General features: G+C 47.3%; 6 protein-coding genes across 6 annotated transcripts; 2 read left to right on the plus strand and 4 right to left on the minus strand.

Moving 5' to 3' along the window:
• Nucleotides 1-1924: 1924 nt before the first annotated feature.
• F4807DRAFT_467796 (NAD(P)-binding protein) lies at nt 1925-3169 on the plus strand (the record flags this gene model as incomplete). The annotated part of the gene is made up of 3 exons (XM_048002535.1): nt 1925-2120; nt 2179-2198; nt 2252-3169. The coding sequence occupies exons 1-3, from the start codon at nt 1997-1999 to the stop codon at nt 3167-3169; spliced, it is 1062 nt and encodes a 353-aa protein (XP_047853698.1). The 5' UTR covers nt 1925-1996.
• A 2-nt stretch (nt 3170-3171) lies between these two features.
• Nucleotides 3172-4072, minus strand: F4807DRAFT_427455 (uncharacterized protein). The gene is made up of 2 exons (XM_047998163.1): nt 3638-4072; nt 3172-3538 (listed from the first exon to the last, which is right to left on the minus strand). The coding sequence occupies exons 1-2, from the start codon at nt 3984-3986 to the stop codon at nt 3375-3377; spliced, it is 513 nt and encodes a 170-aa protein (XP_047853699.1). The 5' UTR covers nt 3987-4072; the 3' UTR covers nt 3172-3374.
• A 1389-nt stretch (nt 4073-5461) lies between these two features.
• On the minus strand, nt 5462-8810 carry F4807DRAFT_99409 (ABC transporter transmembrane region 2-domain-containing protein). Its single transcript, XM_048003759.1, has 3 exons — nt 7809-8810; nt 6237-7746; nt 5462-6187 (listed from the first exon to the last, which is right to left on the minus strand). The coding sequence occupies exons 1-3, from the start codon at nt 8436-8438 to the stop codon at nt 5898-5900; spliced, it is 2430 nt and encodes an 809-aa protein (XP_047853700.1). The 5' UTR covers nt 8439-8810; the 3' UTR covers nt 5462-5897.
• Nucleotides 8811-11858: 3048 nt separating this feature from the next.
• F4807DRAFT_460874 (NIF-domain-containing protein) lies at nt 11859-13490 on the plus strand (the record flags this gene model as incomplete). Its single annotated transcript, XM_048001592.1, has 3 exons — nt 11859-12920; nt 12972-13121; nt 13179-13490. The coding sequence occupies 3 exons, from the start codon at nt 11859-11861 to the stop codon at nt 13488-13490; spliced, it is 1524 nt and encodes a 507-aa protein (XP_047853701.1).
• Nucleotides 13491-15304: 1814 nt separating this feature from the next.
• F4807DRAFT_427467 (DnaJ-domain-containing protein) lies at nt 15305-17504 on the minus strand. Its single transcript, XM_047998164.1, has 2 exons — nt 16710-17504; nt 15305-16632 (listed from the first exon to the last, which is right to left on the minus strand). Exons 1-2 carry the CDS (start codon nt 16866-16868, stop codon nt 15697-15699), a joined length of 1095 nt encoding a protein of 364 aa, XP_047853702.1. The 5' UTR covers nt 16869-17504; the 3' UTR covers nt 15305-15696.
• Nucleotides 17505-17666: 162 nt separating this feature from the next.
• On the minus strand, nt 17667-19509 carry F4807DRAFT_99543 (SET domain-containing protein). The gene is made up of 2 exons (XM_048003760.1): nt 18373-19509; nt 17667-18319 (listed from the first exon to the last, which is right to left on the minus strand). Exons 1-2 carry the CDS (start codon nt 19164-19166, stop codon nt 18028-18030), a joined length of 1086 nt encoding a protein of 361 aa, XP_047853703.1. The 5' UTR covers nt 19167-19509; the 3' UTR covers nt 17667-18027.
• Between the last annotated feature and the right edge of the window lie 1388 nt (nt 19510-20897).

The raw sequence follows: 20897 nt of genomic DNA on the forward strand, positions 1-20897 counted from the left end.
AGGAGATCTTCGTAAAACGTATGTGTAAAGTGTGGTATCGTACCTGGCTTGTTAGCCGAGCGATAGACTAAAGACGTTCCATAGATATCCATAGGGGAAACATACGTGGGGTAGGAACTGTTGCGTAACGGTGCCAAGGGCTGCCGTAACGGTTCCAAAGAATGGTACAGCTTTAAGGTTTGGCACGCTTATAGATTTTGGCACGTTTGACACGTTTCTAATTTTTTAAATTTTTGCAAAGTGTGTCAAAGGTTACAATGATGCCAACGATGCCAAAGCTAAAAAACTGGAAAATTAAAAAATATAAGCGTGCCAGACTTAGAAAACGTGCCAAACTTAAAAAGTGAGGCTCTCGCGGGCTTAAACTTTATCTACAGTTTTAGCGCGAAGGTTTGTACCGTAGATTATGATAGTGTAGTGGTAAATCCTTAGCTTCCAATTAAAATAAAAACCTTGTATTATAGATAAATAAATTTAATAAATAAATAAATAAAAATAATTAATTAAAATAAATAAATAAACTTAAATAAATGAATAAATACGTATAAATAAATAAAATAATAAAAATAAAGCATTACATTTTACTATAACTATTCCAAATCTTGGCACCGTTACGGCACGGTTCCAGTATATGGATGGGAAGCCTAATGATTCCTTTGTTTGGAACGGTTCCAAAATCCGGCACCGTTACGCAACTGTTCCTACCCCACGTATATCTCCCCTATGGATGATGTAACAAATTTTTGATTTCGCGATACTCGTGTTTGTATTAGAGACTATATCGAAGAATATTACCTAAATATAATAAGAGTCTTTAATTGTTGTCAACATAAAGTTTTTGTACAACGCCAAAGTCTACATGTTGGTTTGCAGTCACAACCACAATTTTACGTATGGACGGCGGATGCCGGGAAGTTAAATACCCCATGCTGCTCCACCTAAAATTTAATTATCAAGTGTATCATCTGCTCTAAACGGTCATATGCTGCGATATGCAATAACGCTTAAATTGAAATGCCACTAGTATCCATCTGGATCTCGACCCCCTTTTCGTCCTAAGAGTATTAGGTAAGCTACCTAAAATATGCCTACGACTTATGGCCTTTAATCCACTTGAAGTCCTAAGCCTCAGGAATGCGCAAGATAGGTACAATATATGGCATGGATACCTACATGCATAGGTAGGTATCCCTCGGTGTTCTGGATAAACTTGGGGACATATCACATGGCGATTCCCCTTTTGCCACTACTACCGGAATTCTCTTGGAAAATGGCCCTTTCAATCAAACATATGTATATACAATGAAGGAGGTGCTACTGTTAGGAGTCTGGTCTGTTAAGAGGGACTAATATCTCGGGGTCGAATAGGACATGAGCTCGACCCATGGGAGACAGTGGGAGGTCCTGGGGAGACCCATTGGTGATTGGGATTAGAGCAGGATAGACAAAAGGCTTCTCTTGTATATATATCGAAGCCCCGGGACGAGGGAATTTAGAGCTCCTCGTGCAGTTATTCCCCTTTTCTTTAAGTTCCGCCTACTCTACTATGTGAGGATGGATTACATAACGAAGGACTCAAATAACTTCGATCTATGTATGGAACATAGTGAATATAAAATTACTAAATAGGAACGGCTTTAATGCATCCGACGCGTATCATGGAGGTACCTAACTCGATGAAACTACGGGCTGGAAACTTATTGCATTGACATGACGAATATGGCATGCTCTTGACTAAGACTTAACTTGAATCCAATAGTCTATGTGTCACTCTATTACCTCTTATTCGTCGACGAAGACGACAGTTACCCAAATTAGAAAATGTGGGTTAACAATATGGCAGTATGATTATAAATCAACATTCACAGTGTCCTCTGACAAATCAACAATACTACTTCAACTTTGTCTGGTATATGAATAGCTGGGAACATATATCAATGATGAGTTACTTAGCGGCACTACCTAGACGAAGCGTTAACGAAGCCCACGTTTCGCAATGGCCCAGTCAATCCCCCAGACCGTAAAGCAATGGAATGTGACAGGCCAGAATGGCCCCGATTCTCTCCAGCTTTCAGAGCAGCCAGTGCCTCAGCTCGGGGATAGCCAAGTTCTCGTTAAGCGTGAGTATTCTAATTCTCGGCTATAATCTCACTACCTACCTATTGACATCGTCTACAGTCCACGGCGCCTCGCTCAACGTACGTCCTCATCCGCCATTCTCTCCGAGCCGCCGCACTAACCCCAACCCCAGTTCCGCGACCTCGTCATCGCCAAAGGAGCCTACCCCTGGGCCACCATCCCCAACGTAGTCCCTGGCTCGGACGGCGCGGGCACCGTCCTCGCCGTCGGGCGGCACGTCACGCGCTTCGCGGCGGGGAACAAGGTCGTCACGGCGCTCAACCCGAAGCTCATCGGCGGCTCCTTCACACCGCCGCTGTCGGCCTTCGGGCTCGGCGCCTCGATCGACGGCACCTTCCGGACCGCCGGCGCCTTCGACGAGCAAGGGCTGGTGCGCGCGCCCGAAGGGCTGAGCTTCGTCGAGGCGGCGACCCTGGGCTGCGCCGGCGTGACCGCCTGGAACGCGCTGTTCGGCCTGCCGGGGCGCCCGCTGGCCGCCGGCCACTGGCTGCTGACCCTCGGGACCGGCGGCGTGAGCGTCTTCTGCGTGCAGTTCGCGAAGGCGGTGGGCGCGCGCGTCATCGCCACCACGAGCTCCGCCGAGAAGGCGGAGCTGCTGCGGCGGCTGGGCGCCGACCACGTTATCAATTACCGCGAGACGCCTGAGTGGGGCGCCAAGGCGAAGGAGCTAACGGGGGGAGTCGGAGTTGATTTCGTGGTCGAGGTCGCGGGCCCGGTTACGATGAGGCAGAGCGTGGAGAGTATAAAGCTTGACGGTGTTATGGTTGTTATGGGGGCTGTTGGGAGCGGTCCTGAGAATAAGGAGATGCCGGGCTTGTTGGAGACTTGGATGAATCTGTTTACGGCTCGTGGCATATGGACGGGTACTCGACTGCAGATGGAAGATATGGGACGCGCCATTGAGGCTAACTTAGAGAAATTACGTCCCGTTGTTGATCCTAAGGTCTTCAAACTGGAAGAGTTGAAGGAGGCATATGAATATCTGGCTTCGGGTAAGCACCAGGGGAAAGTATGTATTCAGATCCCTTAAGACCAGACGTATGGGTATATTAGAAACTCCTATATATAAATAAGTACAACACGTGGGTATTAAAACATTCCATATGAAATATTTGAAGTGATGTACTTTCACTGTGCGTTCTTCTCCCTCTTTCTTGACGTACAATAGATTCCGCATTGATACAACTGCGGGTGCCCAAGCCACCATTGAGACGACGACGTTATGCTGCGATGGATTACTCTGAGAAGCACTTCTTCACCGTCTCACTACAGAGATGGATCCAGCGCCCGAGGCCGAAATACTTCTTGTCCCGCTCGTCAGCTAAAGACTGAGCACGCGCTTCCGCCCACATGCATTGATCTCGCAGTTGTTTTCTCTTTGCGTCCGGGTCGAAGTACTCTACTCGCTGTTAGTTTAAGACTGATATAAAAGCGAAAGCACTCGATGAAATTTATGCGATGTCGATTACCAGGTAGCCAGCAACTTAACGCAACTCACCTTGGCAGTTAGGGCAATAAAACTGCCATTTCTGAGCCCTCTCAACCCAGCCCTCACCATCAACATACATCGGATATAGTCCAGACTCTGACAATGGTCGATTATCCATACAAGCACAGCAAAGATTGCTCTTAGCAATCATCATGCAGCCGCTCTCCGATAAGTGGGCGCATGGAGGGTGATCCACTAAGGACCAGCTGGGTTCGGCAGCTTCGTCATAAGACGGCAAGCTACCTCGAGCACGTTTCGATTTAGGTTTATTTGGTTTGTATGCTGGCAAATCATCGTCGAGATCGTTATTTCGCCCCTCGTTGTGCAGCAGAAGCCGGGGACCCTCTGCTTTGCTCATAGTGCGAGTCCAGAAATAGGGTTACGGATTGATAGTTTTATGGAAGGAAAGCCTTATTTAGATAGAGTGTACCCTTTTTGGGATACTCCTGACTTTTAAGTATAAGAACGATGAGGAATCGAACTACTTCGTACTGCTGGCGTGACGCAACGGAATGCCTTGAGGCTGTGAAATGGTTGATTGCCTTGCTGCGCCGCAGCAAAAGTGGAAACTCCACCATATGATCGTCGATCTTGGTACGAAAATATGAATCCATTCACATTCTATTCAGCCTTGAATATTTCTCAATAATTACCTACCTAAAGAGGTATGTACACGTACCGGTTCGGGGTTGGGCGAATCACCTCCTTTTTCATTGTTACCCCTGAATTGATTAATCAGCAATCTACTCGTGCTTTTTGTTCTGAAGCCTATCTACATAACCACAGATTCAATATCCCACTAGAGAGAAATACTTTACCGAACTGTTCCTTAGTACTTTGTATCGATTATAAGGATTGCCGCGGCGAGGGTCGAACCACATTGCACCCGGATACGTTCATATTCAAAGCTACCTAGATAATATCAACAATAACATGCTTGAAGATGGCGAAATGTATCATATATCTATCATCTTAACTGTGATTGTCTAGTCATATTCTAAGCCGCTCTTAATCATTCTCAGTTGGTGTTTCGAGGATCTTCTATCATCGGGCAAAGTCTAAATTCTTTTTTACCCAGGTAATTCTTGCTATGGATGATCACTCCGCAGAGCAAGTTGTCACCTGTAACTTCATAAACATAGACAATTCTGACTAGCCAAGGATCTTGCTTAGGTGGTAGATCATATCCCACTTCAGACATGTAAGGTAAAGGCCAAACGGCGGTAAAGTGATTCTCCCAGTCCCAATGGAGTGTTGAACGCCTTCCCACAGGCATCTCGAGCCTCAATTCTCCCGCATCATCGCAAGCTCTTCTGTTTAAAGGCCATACGAGTTTTTCTTCATTCCTGAAATGGTGTGGGTATGTTGCTTCCTTCAGTTGGAAGTTTTTGTATAGCCCTATGGGAAAACTGAGAATGACCTGCTCTAATCGACTTTTCTCATAGTAATATATCCGCCCTCTATCATTTCTGCACTCAAAAACTAAGCCTAGATGATTAATTCCATCTGCGTTTGGGGCCCGGGCGAATAGTGATGGCTGAGCTATGCTATCATATTGTTCATCAATGGTATTGAGATAGTTAGTGTATCCCACCACCTCCAAGTAGACGGTGGTCCCGGACACGCTGCCATCAGCACCTCCTGGGACACTGGGCACCCGTACTTGGAAGACGTCAGTATTGTCGACATGAACTGAAGTGTTACCAACATTATTAACAAAGAGTAGCAAGGCAATAGCAACCGGAAGCAATAAACACATTTTACGAGGGTTATTCTTAGTTCATACGTGTCAGTTGAATTAACCTAAACCGAAGGTGAAATGCTTATAATAGGTATGTATTTATAGGAAAAGGTCGTGTTATGAAATTGTTAATAATGATTAGTAAGTAGGTATGACGTGGCTAGGTAAGACCAAGTTCAACTTGAGATGAGGTCCAGTTGCTACTTGATTCAATGAAGATAGATATGACCTGCTAGTGTTTCATTCCTGGACAAATCCATCCCTGAGTTATCATGCGTTGGCTTCTTTATTAGTCAAATGTCTGAGAAACTCTCATCTGTATGAAACCGAGAGGTGTCCATAAGAAAAATCTTGCTCTTGGTGCTTGACTTAGATGGACTACCCATTTACATGATCCGGACTGCCTAATACCACTGATCATAATTATGATACCATTCAATATCCTAGGATTGCCTTGTCTACATAATACTCGTACACGGCAAGCAATCGTACACTCAAACCACACCCCTAACAGACCACTGTTGACTTTCACCCCTGAGTTTCAACAGCGTCCACATAAGCAGGCGGGTCTAAGGTAGCGTCACCTTCAACCCAAACTTGAGCTAACTCCTTTTCGATCTCTTCGCGGCGCTGTTTCCACTGCTCGACCTGGGCCAGGCGTTCGTGGAGTTCCTGCAGCTCCTTCTCTACTTGCATCTTCTCCCTTTCGGTCCCTATGCGATCGAACGCCCATTCGTCTCCATTGTCGCCTCCTCCGAGGCTGAGATTGAAGGTATGGTATTTCTTTAGGGAAGCGCGCGTCGATATGGTGATTAAGGCTACCGTTTGTTAGCTAATAGCGGAAAATTCACGTATTGTGTAACTTACTGATGCCCCTCTCTTTGCACGTCTCGTACAAGAGGCCCTCAACATCACTTGAGACGGCGCTTGTGCCCTCGTCGATGACGGCATATTGGGGTTCGTGGTATAACAAGCGTGCGATACCAACCCTCTGCTTTTCACCGCCGCTCAACACATCTTTCCACTCCTTTCGAGTATCCCATCCGCCTTCCCGGTCAGGTAGGTAACCGAGTTTGGCTGCGTCAAGCACTCGCTTCAGCTCATCCTCGTTCTTGCGCTTGAGACGCATGTCCACCTCGCCATCTGGGTAGATAACTTGGTCACGCAGCGTGCCGACGCTTAGGTATGGCCTTTGAGGCAAGAACATGATCCCATCCTGGCCGATAGACTTGGGTCGACTCACTAAGCCACGGTAGACTGGCCAAAGACCAGCAAGCACTCTTGCGATCGCGCTCTTTCCAACACCGTTAGGTCCGGAAATTAACAAATGCTCCCCTCGGCGGACGATCATAGACAACGAATCTAATAACTCCTCGCCGCCCTGAGGCCATAGTCCGGGCGCAACGATAGGCACGTGCTCGAAGCGCACACCATCAAACCCTTTCTGGATAGTTCCCTGAACGTCGGAGAGCGAGTAGAGTTCATTGCCGCTGGGTCGCGGGAAATAGGAGTTGGCGTGAACGCGATGCAGCGTCGAGATAAGTGTGTAAACACGACTAGTGTATCCCGCCAGTTCGGACAGATCCTTGATCGAATACATCATGCGTCCACCAGCATCTGCCAGAGAAAGCATGAGTCGTTTATTGGTGATGAAGTCCTTCATACGGTTGCGTTCCCGGCCACCTCTCTCGGCGCTCTCAACCATCTCCATTGCACCACCGAGACCACCCCACGCTGGGAGGAAGACCGGTAAAGATGACAAGAGGTAACCATAAGCACTCCAACTATACTTCAAGATGAAATCTTCAAGGATATTGTACCGAATTTTGAGCAAGTAGATTCCTTCCATCCAGCTCTTCAGGGATTTGAATTCCTTGTTCAAAAATGTCTTTTCCATTTCAGCACCGCCGTAGAAAGCAACCTCCTCAGCGTTTGCGATTAAGCGGGCATGAAGACTTCTGAAATCCCCCTCTTTGCGCCCCTCGACTGCCTTCAATTTGCCGAAAGGTGGAGACATCCTTCGCAAAATACTCGCCGTGAGGAAGTAGTTGCTCATCAGCCCAGTTAATGCGAGGGGACCTAAAGAGCGATACAATTGGTAATTGAACACGCAAAGATCGACAAACGGCTTTCCTAGAGAGGAATATAGATTGGCGGCAGAGGCGCAGAAGAGAGTCAGATCCTGAGTGATGAATTGGTCTGCTCCTTGTCCAACCCCACCATCTAAGTTCGACAGTTTATAGTAGTTGAGGTTGTCGTTGAGGTACAAATCATGGATATATCTCGTCAACCGAGTCCTGAAGGCAATCGACACCTTGGACTCTAGAAATTTAATCATCGAGTTCGTATAAGAGGCGAAACCACCAAGTCCGCACCACTTTAGGTTGGTTGTTAGCAACGAGTTCACATCTGGTCGGATGACAAAGATTCGAGTCATACCTTAACTATACCCCAGAGAAATAACCTTCCATTACCTGCGACTAAATCTCGAACAATCTCGCCGTCTAGACGCGCAACTACTAGCGAAAGATAGGTGCGAAGCATCAAAAACGCGCTGTGGCTGACTAACAATCCCGCTTCTTTACTGGTCCATCTGGGTATCATGATGCTCATCAAGCTTAGGAACTGATGTAAGAAGGCAAGATTCAGGCCTGGTTTAGTTTGCGCCGAGGGCACAGTGCCGTCGCCAAGCCCCGAGACTTTAGGTGGGTTAAGGAAGAGTCGACGATGCGCTTCGAAGGTTAAAGGTTTCGTCCTGTGAATAACCACCTTGGATGTCCCATCTTTGTATGGGACGTAGACGGTTCGCGATCCATCTTTGTTGAATAGCCAAGAATTCGTGCGCACAAGCTTCCGACCTTGTTCTTTTTCTTGCATCCTCCGCTTCCACCATCTCCGGCCGCCTTCTGCGCCGAGTATTATGGATGCGGCGAGAGCGAGGGTTGCGAGGAGTTTGGTACGTTTCGATGTCTTTCGTAATCGATCTCGAATTAGGGCTGTATATTTGTCGAGAAAAGCGACGAGGATGTCTTCGGATGCCGAATGACGAAGGGTGGATTGGACCGCCATGGCGGCATGACATCAAATAGGACTCGCCTGTAAATAACAATTTACCGCGAATGCCATTGACAGCGAATAACTTGTTAAGGACTTGTTAGACCTATTTTAGAACAAGCGGGACGAAGAAAGAAATGATAAAGTTGTTCGGATATCTAGTGTGAAGTTAGATGTTACCGGCATGTCTTTGAAGGGCAATTGAGGCGGAGGAGAAGAGACGGAACAGCTGGGATAGCTCGAAACTCCGTCATTGGTGACGATTGAAAGCGATCGGAGCTGAGACAGAGGCATGTGATGGTCCGAGGTTGGATCCTCCAATAATCCCAAGGCTCTAAGGATGAATGAAGTAAGCAGCTGTTAAACCTCAATTGTCATTGGCCAAAATTATTACACTTCCTAAGCCCCAGGTATCAGCCACCATTTCCCCACGATCATCTATATTTCACGTGTCTGTGGCTTAACAATGAGGCTTGAATAGTATGGGCTTAGTATTAATCTTGGAAGTCTGGGGAAGTGAATTTTAGTGTCATTCAATACCCCCTTTTTATTCTTGCTTTTGTCTAGATCAAGCTTGGTTGTGAGGAGCTTATCAAAGATGCTATGATTGTTCTAAGTTTTAGAAGAGATTTAGCATGATTGAATGCATTAGAAGACTGGTATATAGAGATATATTAGGCGAGTAGAAGACCCGACTGGGCGGATCTGACGACATAATAATAACCGGAGACCTGACCGTCTATTCGCCTGCATAGATGGATGACTCTGAATCGCATGTTGATAGTGGCGTACATCCCCCTCACGTTATACTATTGGCATGTGTACTACCGATACACACTCGTGCTCATCGTTGTTACACATCATGAGAAATCAATTCAGTTGGTTCCCTTAGAGCGAACCAAACCGTGCCCTATGTCTTAAAAACGGACCAATGGTGTACCGTAGTTCCACTTCTCGGCCATCACTCCAACGGGCGGCAACACAGCCAATTAGAAATCGGCACTGAGTAGTTGCATAGCTAGGTACCTTATGCTCCTCAACCATCTTGTTCTTGATGGAAAGACTCAGTCAGTCACCCGGGCTTCCCAGATGCTAGAGGCTACCACTATCTGGGTATGTATGGATTCCATGCGACCTCCAGCAGCTCCAGCGAACTTCTTTGCCGCTTATGCATAGTAAGGCACTGCTATAGCGGCAGCGGAAAGCTCCCCCGCTATACACTACTGACATCCATGGACGTATGTACCTAGATGAGATGGGCGATTAAAAGCTAATGCGCCAGATTCTTCCATTGTCTATTCGTCTCGGTGATGGGTTGAAACTGCGTGCATTTTTCGATACCTATATCTGGGTATCCACAGCATGCTTGACTATAGATAGATACCTATATAGGAATAGGTACTTCCATAGGGCAATGACAATGCGGTTTCTTGTCTAATTAGTGTAATTCTCCCGCAAACCTCGAGAAGTAGTACTGGGTCTGATGGAGGTTTGCGGCCGCAAGGTACCGAACTCAGTAGGTCGAGTGTCGAAGTAACACCAAACCTGCATATTAGATGCTAGGTACATTAATTATATACAACCGTATGACAAATAAATACATCTATCTATGCAAGCTCGTTAGCAGTCAAGCCTCATAGGTACCTTGGGATTCATTCTTTCGTCGTCCTCGAAAAGCAAAAATATGACAGCACGTCGTCAGGAACATGGAAGTGGGTGTACTAAATGCCATGTGTTACTGTTGAGAAATCGGGTAGATCTCTGAGAGGATCACACTAATTGCAAGTGATTACCCTAGGAAGTTTGCGAAATTGCAATATTGAATGTTTCTCCAAGCTAATGATAGTGGACGGGGCATGGACGACAAGTACCAAAGCGGGATGGATAATGTAAGCTGATAGGAGAAAGAGTGCATACTTGTGCTAACAGACTCTATTGTACATATGTTTTGCCATGGGTTATTTCGGTCCTACCTGGTATAAAAGTACACTGTAGAATTTGAATGATCTGATTGGATTATAACTACGTACTGGCCCACTCTCAAAGCGCCCAGCTTCTGTCCCTAGCGGGCTAACAATTCAACTGGGGCAGGTACTCCCTGTCGCATCCATGGGATCCTTCGCAGTGATTTAAGCAGGCGCGCTAGCGGCTTTCCCCCCCTGGTCAAAATGCTCCGTGCCCTCCCTCCAAAGTGGTCCAGTTTCTTCTCAGGAAATCATTTCGCTTGCGATTCCAGACAGGACCAGACTTTCTTCAGCCTCCACGAAACAAGACACAGCAGAATAGAGGGAAGAGTGAGTGAGCGAGAGAGTGCTTGTCAGTTCTGTCAGTTCCTGGCCTTCTTTTTTTCTTCTTTCTATTCTGTACGGCCAGCTCTTGTTTGTACTTGTACCCTTAACGGGCTGCCTTACATACGCAGTAGGTACCTATTACCAGGGCTGCATTAACCCATCATTCTGTACCTACTACTACGGTAGCTTAATACCTACCACTATCCATCTCGTCTCTGTCGCCAGCACTGCTGTAAACTTCTACAATCCATCTTCTCTTTTATTCCCCCCCCTGTTTTTTCCCTCTTAGGTTCTCAACAGGCATTTTTGGGCATTTATGCCATATTTCTTTTATTCTTCTTTTTACCCATCAGGATTTGGAGTTTATTTTGTTCTGATACCCATAAACCCGCCCGAAGGTACCCCGAGGCTCATCCACAACCCAGGCTCACTCATTTCGTTCTTCGCAAGTTCGCAAGTCCCAAGTGGTAGCTGACCCACTTCTCATCCCCCCCGAATTATCACAATAAGCTTCTACGCTTTCCACGCTTCCTCCTACGACGCGCTCTCTCTACCTAGGTAGTCTTCTCTCTCGATATCCTCGATCATCCTTCTATCGCATCGCCTCCCGCCCTCCTCCCCTCCGCCTGTCTTGCGGCCATCCAATATTCGGATTTTCTTTCTGCGCTCCGATTCAGCCGCATCCAGCCAACTTTCTTTTTTTGGGTCGCAGTCGCGCGGACGCAAAACCGACTTGGCCACCCAAGGCCACCAATTGCTGCGTCAGGGGTTTGGGTAGCTATCCAAGGTGAACCGTCGTTAAACACCGAGGTGAGCGATAACCGACGAGCTTTTTCTATTATCGATGCTTCCTTTCTCCTACTTGATGTTCGTAGTGAATGTTGTTACTTCCAATTGGCCAACGTGGTTCCTTTGGTTCCTTTGGTTCCTTGCGCCGCTCGAACCATCCTGTCGAGTCTTTCTTCAACTCATTTATCCCAGCCCGTTCATTAGTACTTGATCTCTAGCATCGTCTTTTCACCTTTTCACCCTATGCGACCGGGTCACATGTCGCATTTCTGTCTTCCTATTGCTAATATTATTTTATAGCGTGATAGTGTACCGTCCCCAACCACCAGCAAGCATCGAAGCCTAATTGAGAAAAATGTCCAAGGGCGCTGATGAGAAAAAACAGGTGGAGCACGAAGGCTCAAGGGAAAAAGAGACAATTTCGCCAGAGGATGGTCCCGTCGCAAGAAAAGGCCGCAGTCTTTTGAACGTACCGTCTAGATCATCGTCGCAAAAGATACAGTCGTCACCGGCGACAACGGGGCTAAGCGGGACAACCGCTGACGATCCGAGGGATAGCATTGGTGGTCAATCCAAGGAATCAAAACACAGTATGCTGGGCCGGCGTCGGAACGGTAGTGTATCCAGTAATCATTCTGGGGCTGCCACGAATCCCACAACTACACCTAGTACATCTCAGCCAAATTCTCCGGCTGGGGCTCCTCAGCGGCGGAAAAAAGGCGGATTACTGGCTCTTCTTGGCTGCTGCGTTGTCCCAAATAACGCCAACGCTCTGGAAGGTGGCGAAGATCCACTCCCTTCCCACAAGCTCGACAAGATCCCCCAGAGGCCATTAACATCTAGTCGGCGAACCACAACGCCTTCCGAACAGACCGCCGGTAGCAAGACTCAAATTTACGAGAAGGAGAAGGAGGTGCAACCTCAAGCGGGCGCTGGTTCTCAGGACGCGTCCAAAGCCGCGAAGAGGGCTTCGGCATCTACCACCCAGGATCAATCAACTGTCGGTGAGCGAGATAGTGAATCGAAACAGACTACCCTGGTCGGCGTGCCGGGCCCTAGCATCACGGTGAACCCTCCGGTTGCAGAGGATCATGAAGCGGAGGCGGTTGCCGTCGAAGGGTCTTCCAGCAGGGACGTCGACGGTGATGTCGAGATGGCAGATGGGGAGCCAGCCAAGACCGAACTTGCCAAGCAACCCGGTGCGGGAACCGACGAACAATTTGCGAAGCCCGTCCCCCCGCCTCCTCCTGGCCCGATACCCATTACCAACTCTGCTCCCATTGCACCAGAGGACACATCGGTGGATGTGGAGCAAGGCCAGCCCAGGTACCTCCTGCCACCCGTCGAACCTCACCTTAAGGGCAGGAAGTGCCTAGTATTGGATCTGGATGAGACATTAGTACACAGCTCTTTCAAGGTAAATCATGAAGTGTTCGAGGCAGATTGGATGGTAAGCTAATCGTCGCAGATATTACATCAAGCTGATTTCACTATACCGGTCGAAATCGAAGGCAACTTTCACAACGTGTATGTCATCAAGCGACCCGGTGTTGACCAGTTCATGAAGCGGGTGGGCGAGCTTTATGAAGTTGTAGTCTTCACGGCTTCCGTCTCCAAGGTACGTTCAACGCTCCGTCACAAATAATTCCGTGGTATCTTCTAACTAGCTCGGTAGTACGGTGACCCGTTATTAGACCAACTAGATATCCACAAGGTTGTCCACCACCGATTATTCCGCGAGAGTTGTTACAACCACCAAGGCAACTACGTCAAGGATCTATCCCAAGTCGGCCGAGATCTCAAGGACACTATCATCATCGACAACTCGCCTACTTCCTACATCTTCCACCCTCAACACGCCGTACCTATTAGCAGTTGGTTTTCGGACGCGCACGACAACGAACTATTAGACTTGATACCCGTTCTCGAAGACTTGGCTGGATCTAACGTCCAGGATGTCAGCCTAGTTCTCGATGTCACTCTTTAAATTTCAATTAATATTCAGTTGTACGAGAACGACTCTCGAACCGAAACGCTACCTACGTGTAGGTAGTTCTCATAGCGGCGGGCGTTTGGTGACAATAACTTCGAAGTTTGGTGTATATGTACTGTTTAATCTTATATACCGAGTTGGGTTGCGTGAAAGCTCCCTTCGTCCTCCTTCCTCATTTCCCTGTCCTCGATGGACCGTCTCAAGTCGGTCGGCGTATAAATACAAATTCTTCCATCCATCCATTTTACAAGGTTCTCTTTTTTTGCCGATTCGATATATGCGAGTAATGACCTGGAGGGATTCTGAAACACCAACACGAGTATCCATTTGAATCTTCATACGCTTAGGAGGGTTTCTCGAGCGCTACGTATTGCACCTCAAGAAGTAGAGTTTTAAAGCGGCGTCGTGTTTTTTTCCTTAAAGCGATACAAAGTAACTTGATCTTTTTCATTTGTCCTATTTTTTACCTTTTTATCGGCGGCGCCCATTTTTTCGAGCCTTACACACATGGAAGTGAGTAGGAGGAGAGAGCGAAGAGCTGAGTGAGCTGCAACATTGTCTGCTAGCAGACTGGATAGGGAGAAGCTGGAGAGCGGGATCCGAAGCACAAAAAAAAAAGGAGGAAAGTGATAATGGAGGGAAGAAGCACAGCGGATTAGATTACTTTGGCAGTCGCATTGCGCAAAACGGCATTTGCGGACCGGGCTGTTTGCTGTTTCTTGAAAGATTTTTCAAGCACCGCGATCCCGGGGTGCGGGAGGAAGGGGGGCTTCCGCTAGGAATTTACCTTGGATGCTCTCTCTCGGGGCCCGGTTCGGCAGGGCCCGCGAATTGCGAATACGAAAAAAAGGGTGACGGCGGGAATAGGATTCCCCCTATCTATCGATGTAGCTAGGGAGGAACAAAACCAGCCGTAGAGGCAAGACTCCCAAATTGATATATAAGCCCTTGAAATAGAAGACCAGTCTCGACTATCTACTTGCGTATACCCGGATCGATTTTGTTCCTCGTGTTTTTCTTATTATTGGAATTGAGACTGCTATGACTTCGTGTGGCTTGATGGGAACTGATGGCAAAGTGAGGATGTTTAGGTAAGATCAATGCTGGTCACGTGTGGGAAGTAAAGAAGCTGGGTATGATCCCCTAATTACGAGCTAACCTCACCTTCCTAGGGCTCTCTGTATCACGTTAACTGACTTGTAAGGAAGCCGAACAGCGGCTAGCCACCCATCGAAGATCCAATCCATTCTTACACGTGAAAGGCTTGCCAACCATGGAGGCGCCGTACCAGCTGAGACATATCCTATCCGGGGCGTTCCATGGCGCTCGCTTGTGCCTTTTACGGTGGAGGCAGTGTTCCGCCACCTCGGTTGCTGTGCTACTGATGATGTCTGCTTACCTCGTGTTGTGTTTCCAAACGCCTCCCAGAATATAGGAGGTTTAAAAAATTGGAAGCGTTAAACCAGGTTGCGATGTCTAGTTTCGACGCCGCGTACATATGTCATAGATGGGAAACTAGGTAATACGATTTCTATCTTTAATTAATCATTGGCTTTGTCAACGGATATCCATCTTATAGCGATGGCTTGTCTGAAAGTACCCAGGTAAGCCCCGAAGTGAGTTGTGGCGCTTGTGAATCAACGCCAGCTGCTAGCTACCGAGACCTTCTCGCCGTATTCCTCCCGAAGTTATCCGAAGGTCCACGCGGCATAGGTGTGGAAGCATGGTATCTAGTACCTGAAGACGGTTCCTTAAGGCTATGGCAAAGGCTGAGGGGAAGGCTGATGTTGGTGCGAATTGAGCCTTCGAGGGACACATGGTATGATCCAATGGCACGAGGCAAACAATATCCTTACAGATAATTACTACAACGCACTACGTTTCTTCATGGATAGTTCCTTAGGACTTCATCATGTGAATTTCCTCATTATTCACTTAGCTAGGAAACCTTGAGGAAAGACCCTGCTATCCAGCAGTTAGGCCTAGCAGATTTAACCCTATGCGACCATCAAGAACCCAAACAGACTAGTACAGAACATTTCCGTGTCTTAGCCATTCGTTGGGTATATTAACCCCGTCCCAAATTCCGAAGAAAAGTCAATCTCATGATGCCGAACGCCATATTCCTACCCCGAACCCCTATGCCTTCATACCCTTAACCTCCAGACGCCGTTTGCCCGGCCCAAAGTAAACTGCCACTTTACTGGACTTTTCCTTGACCGTTCCCTTTGTCACCTCCGTGAGGCTTTCCTTGGTTACCCTTCCAATGCTTCTTGTCTCCCAGGGTGTAACCGGACGGGCCTCCGGCGCGGTTGCGACAGACCTTAGCCAAGTGGCCCAACTTGTGACACTTGTAGCATCGAGGCGGTCCGTTGGGATTGCGGGGGTGACCTCGGCCACCTTGCTGCTTGGCGTTATGCTGCTTCTTGTCATGGCCATTGCCCTCCTCCACCTTCGCGTCTGGCAACTCGGGCTCCTTTGCCGGCTGAGGATCGAACGTTCGGATCGGAAGTGCCTGCTCGGGCATGGCACGTCGCTTGGTAAAGGTGACCACGCACTGCTGGCAGAGGAGCAAGCCACAATAGGGGCACTCGAAAGCGGTGATGCCTCTCTTCACCTTGCAAGAATCACACTTAAATTTCTGGCGATGGGGAATCTTGGCGCAGTGTTCGGAGTGGACACAAGTCTGGACTCGCTCGTCTTTAGTCGTGGCACCCAACTTCTTCCAGCGCTCCTCTTGCTTCGACTGCTCCGCGGCGCGCATCTCGTCCCGAGCCTTCTGCTCGCTGTCCAGCTTGGCTTGTTTGGCGGCCTCCTGAGCCTTCTTCAATGCCTCTTCCGCCTCAGCTCGTTGGCGGCGTTGCTCACGGCGTTCCGCGAGATCTCGTTCATAAGCTGCTTTCTGGCTATCGCGCCACTCACGCAAGATTTCCTCCTGTTCTTCGCGGAACTGACGCTGCAACTGGTCGAAGTCAGGCTGGCGATTGGTTCTAGTGAATCCGAAGATTTCATTTAAGAAATCGCAGAAGTCATGAGGGCCATTGTCCTCGGAAGTGCTGGGCCAAATCGACGGATAGCGATTGTCGTAGTCTGAACGACTCTCAGAGTTGGAGAGGACTGAGTAGGCAAGTTGAATCTGCGAAGGTTAACTTAATTGGTCCATAACGGTATACGAATATACTAGTGGATTATGGAACGAGATGGAAAACATACCCTCTGGAAAGCTTTGGTTGCAGCTTCTTCATTGCCAGGATTTTTGTCCGGATGGTGGATCCTAGCCAGCCGACGGTAGGATGCCGTTATCTGTTCCGTTGTGGCAGTGCGCTCCAGCTCAAGAGCGGAGTAGAGATTACCTTGAGGTTGCGAAGGCATCGTGTAAATGGTTGAGAAGAAGGTCTAATAGCAGTTCCGGTATGGTGATAGTGCCGTGAAGAACCGTCGAAGGTGCCTTGCGACTAGGCAGTGTATGACACTTGAATACAAATCGTTCGTATCTCAAACGCCTAGGACCAAACGAGAGCGTAGAAGATGAAATAATTAATGACGGGTGAGATCGCCGAAAAAACAAACGGAAACGTGCCAGACGAGACTGGATGAATGGTCTAGAGTGATAAACGAAAATGGTATAGAGAAGATAGATACAGTCAACCGACCGAAGTTTTTATTTACCAAGTGTGTGGTATGAGTTGGTTAGATGAAAGTCGTGGTGAATAAAAAAAAAGATGAAAGAAGAAGATGGTCACGGTGCACCTAGAGATATATGGCGGGGATTTGAATCGAAAGCAAAGTGCAAGATACCTACCTACATATACTTATCTACCCTCACCTGTACGAGCCGTGCCAGCTGTAGCCGGTATGTGGGTCTGAAATATTCACCGGAAGCTGAACCGTGCGCTAGGAATAGCACGTTAGCTGTTTGAGGCCTTTATTTATGACTTAACCTTATTCCATAGGGCAATGACATGTCGGGTTCTTGCCTAAAGTAATGGTGTATATGCACCTGGCATGACGCTGGTGATAGACGGCAGAGGAACGGCGCGTTTGCCGTCACGGTGGAGCCAATTAAATTCTACGCGGTGGCACGTGACTGAACCCGGACTCCCGCTGGCAGAGATCTAATCTGTAGGTACCCGGAAACTTATGTAATCAAAGAAAGCCCCGTTGTAGGTACCTAGTAGGTGCTAATAGAAGCCGAATAACAAATCCCTTAGTTCAAGTAACGAGATTTTTAATTCTCAATGTTCTAACATAAGATCACACCATGCTATGCAATCATCTCTATGTCTTGTTTTTAGCAGCTAAGAATCCATTTCTAGGGCTGAGACGTACCTAAACAGGTACCACTTTGTTGAAGCTCTACCCCTGATAAAGATCTAAGATCTACATGTAAGTAATCAGTCTCAAACTCTATGTGATTTTGAGTTAAAAACGCTCAAATTCAATCTGCTAAAATCTGCTTGGTATGGACTGCTTCAGGAAACCACCATCTTAGTCCGCCTTCCGCTTTCTTTGCTCATTCCCTTAATCATGTCTACCAGATACCTTTCGCGTTCACCGCACCGTCTATCCTTGCGACTTCTTCATCCGAGATGGGTGTGCAACCGCCGCAAGCACAACGGAAACCCCACATGGAATAGAGTTGTCGTGGAGATAGCGGGCCGTAAGAAATGGTGAGTTCGGTCCCGGCCGGCACGTCCTTCATCATTCGGAACTCCATCACGCGACCCGGCGCAACGCGGTATTCGACCGACCGGACGTCTTGGCAAGTGTGATTGAATCGCGCCGCGATCAGGTAGATGCAGGAGTACTCTTGAATTGCAAAACTAATTCGCCCTAGTTAGCATATAGAACATGTATTAGGCATCCATGGACTTACGCGTTCGTCAGAAATATTGCCTGTCGGTCGTCCTGGTCAGGGTGTCGCTTGTGGGCATGCATGCGCAGGAATGCACTTCGGACTTCGGGTGTCAGTTCATCGAGTGCATTGTAGAGGGATTCCGGACAAGTGACGATTTGAGGGCGTTCCACCAGGATTAGCTGACCCCTCTTGAGATCAACTTTCGAGAAGACACCGTTTCCACCAAGCATCGACTTCTTCACCTCGATAAACTGGTTATGATACTTCTCGGGGTGGGCAAGGTGTTCGAGAGGGATATCTCCATATGTTGTCGCATTGTCGGTCCCAAGGAAATGCTGTGGTGCAGCGGTTGGCCCATCGAGTGCCAGCTCCTCAATCTTGAGCTCTTCAATTTCCAAGCTTGACTCATCACTGTAGCTTGTGTCGCTCTCGTGGGCATTGAAGATAAGTGGAGAATGCGAGCCGGTACTTGCTGGCGTGATAGACTCCTCCGAATTAGTCATATCTAGCTCAGACTTGGCGTCGTCGTCCTCTAATGCCCTTGCCCCTGTCTTGGACTGAGAGGTGCAGAATTCATTAAGCAGGGTAATCGCCGCAGCTATTCGTTGTCTAAGGTTAGCTTCATCGTAAGGTGCGACTTCCTCCTTTAGTGCCGCATCGTTATCATAGATGGAAGGCACGCAACCACCATCTTCCGAGGCCTCGACTTCGTTGGCCTCATCGATATCATCCAAGATCTCATCTAAGACATCTTGGACAATGTATTCGATAGTATCTTGGCTAATGGCTTCGATAGGTGATACTAAAGACATACTGATAAAAATATGCTAACTAGAAGTTATTAATCGGAAGGAAAATCAATACCGAGGCGCGAAAGAGGCACTAGGTGAAAGATCTAGTTGATGTGGTGAAGGATGAGATGGGGTTGGATGTGTAGTAGTGATAGGGGGAGTAGTATGGAATGGATCAGGTCAGGAGGACTGTTACATGCACCTACCTGCTCCTCAATAAATAGACTCTCCTCTTCTAAGTTGAAGTTAGAGTTGCTCGTATGGAAATGTGATACAGTTTAATTACTCACATAAAAGTTTAAAAATAGATGAGATGGAACCTTAGGTATAAATATGAACAGGCGAGCGTGATGGGTTAGGTAATACCTAGCAAGGGAAAGAGTACCTGCTTGGGCAAGGACACAGTGGGAGTTATGAATGGGAAGGTAAGTTAGGAGTGTTAGAAACTGTGTGGCCGAGGAAATGTGAAAGTAAAGTTAAGGAAATGACAGGTTTGTTTGAGAGAAGTCATTCAGATTCAGCTGGTTGGAAGATACGATGTTTTTTATATGGGTAAAGTTCGAAATATGAACTGACTTATGTACTCATAATAGTTCAGGGCAACCGGATTATTGTTAAATCCCTAGCCGACTCTGATGACTTGATATAATTAAGTCATATGAGATTATAGAAGAGCCTTCCTGTTTGGATAATCTGAGGTAGAGAGCTTATTGTATGTAACTGCCTATGCAACTAGCAGACGGATGTGGGATGAAAACTCCAGATCGAAGGGAGGTATTATACTCAAGATGACGGCTAACTATAATAGGTAGAAGCAGCAAGCCGAATACAGTATAGTAAGTAGATAATAGGAGCCAAGAAAATTTGCTTGTAAAATCTGAATTCCCACATGGTGTTCAAGATGCGAACTACGTTGGATGGAAATCTCAGATCTTAGTGCGGTTCGGAATGTGCGGCATGTGGTGGGTAAAGACCGACCAAAGGTGCCCGTGCTCTTAGTGTTTGTCAGTATGGATAATGAAGTGTAACGGATGGATGGTTTGACTCTCTGTAATTCAATGTCACAGTAGCAAGTCAAAGCTTTTGATTTGTTTCTATAGAAGACTATGAGTAATAGCCGGTATAAAACATGAAACCACATGGAACAGACCTTACGTTAGTGTTCATAATGCGATATGAAGATGTCTATCAGTTTAGGTGGCGCATCATTTGTAGGTACTAATGCAAGATTTCTTATTAGAATAATTCTATCGACTTTATATTTAATCGTGGTAACTGGAATACATTCAAAAAGCTATCTCTGTAATGATAAAGGCTAGCCTCATGATGCTGAGTCATTGCTTACCAGAAGTGATTACCTAACCTGCCCCTATTCCCAAGTCACCCGAGGCAAATAAGTAAGCAAGATTAAAATAGCCATTACAAAATGAAAAGGAAAAATGAAACCTGAAGTTCTACGGCAGAGCAGCATCGCTGTACTTCGAGTTACTGCTAATGAAGTATGCCGTGGCGTTGCTATCAACTCCTTTACTCAACTCGTGGTGTGCCTTCATTGAGCTTCGAAGTTGACATAGATGTAACATACTTAAGATCAAGTCCGGATCTGGAAAGCAACATTAACGTCTTCTTGGACCGGTGAGTTCCTTATCGGTACAGCCCTAGTTTTCTATCCTATTATAAGAGTAAACTTGTTTTTTTTACTCGTCTCATGATCTAAGCCTGACATGCCGCTCCAACCCTCCATAGATGAGT

The sequence above is a fragment of the Annulohypoxylon truncatum genome (assembly GCF_022578515.1).
Source record: "Annulohypoxylon truncatum strain CBS 140777 unplaced genomic scaffold F4807scaffold_18, whole genome shotgun sequence".
NCBI classification, from domain to species: Eukaryota; Fungi; Ascomycota; class Sordariomycetes; order Xylariales; family Hypoxylaceae; genus Annulohypoxylon; species Annulohypoxylon truncatum.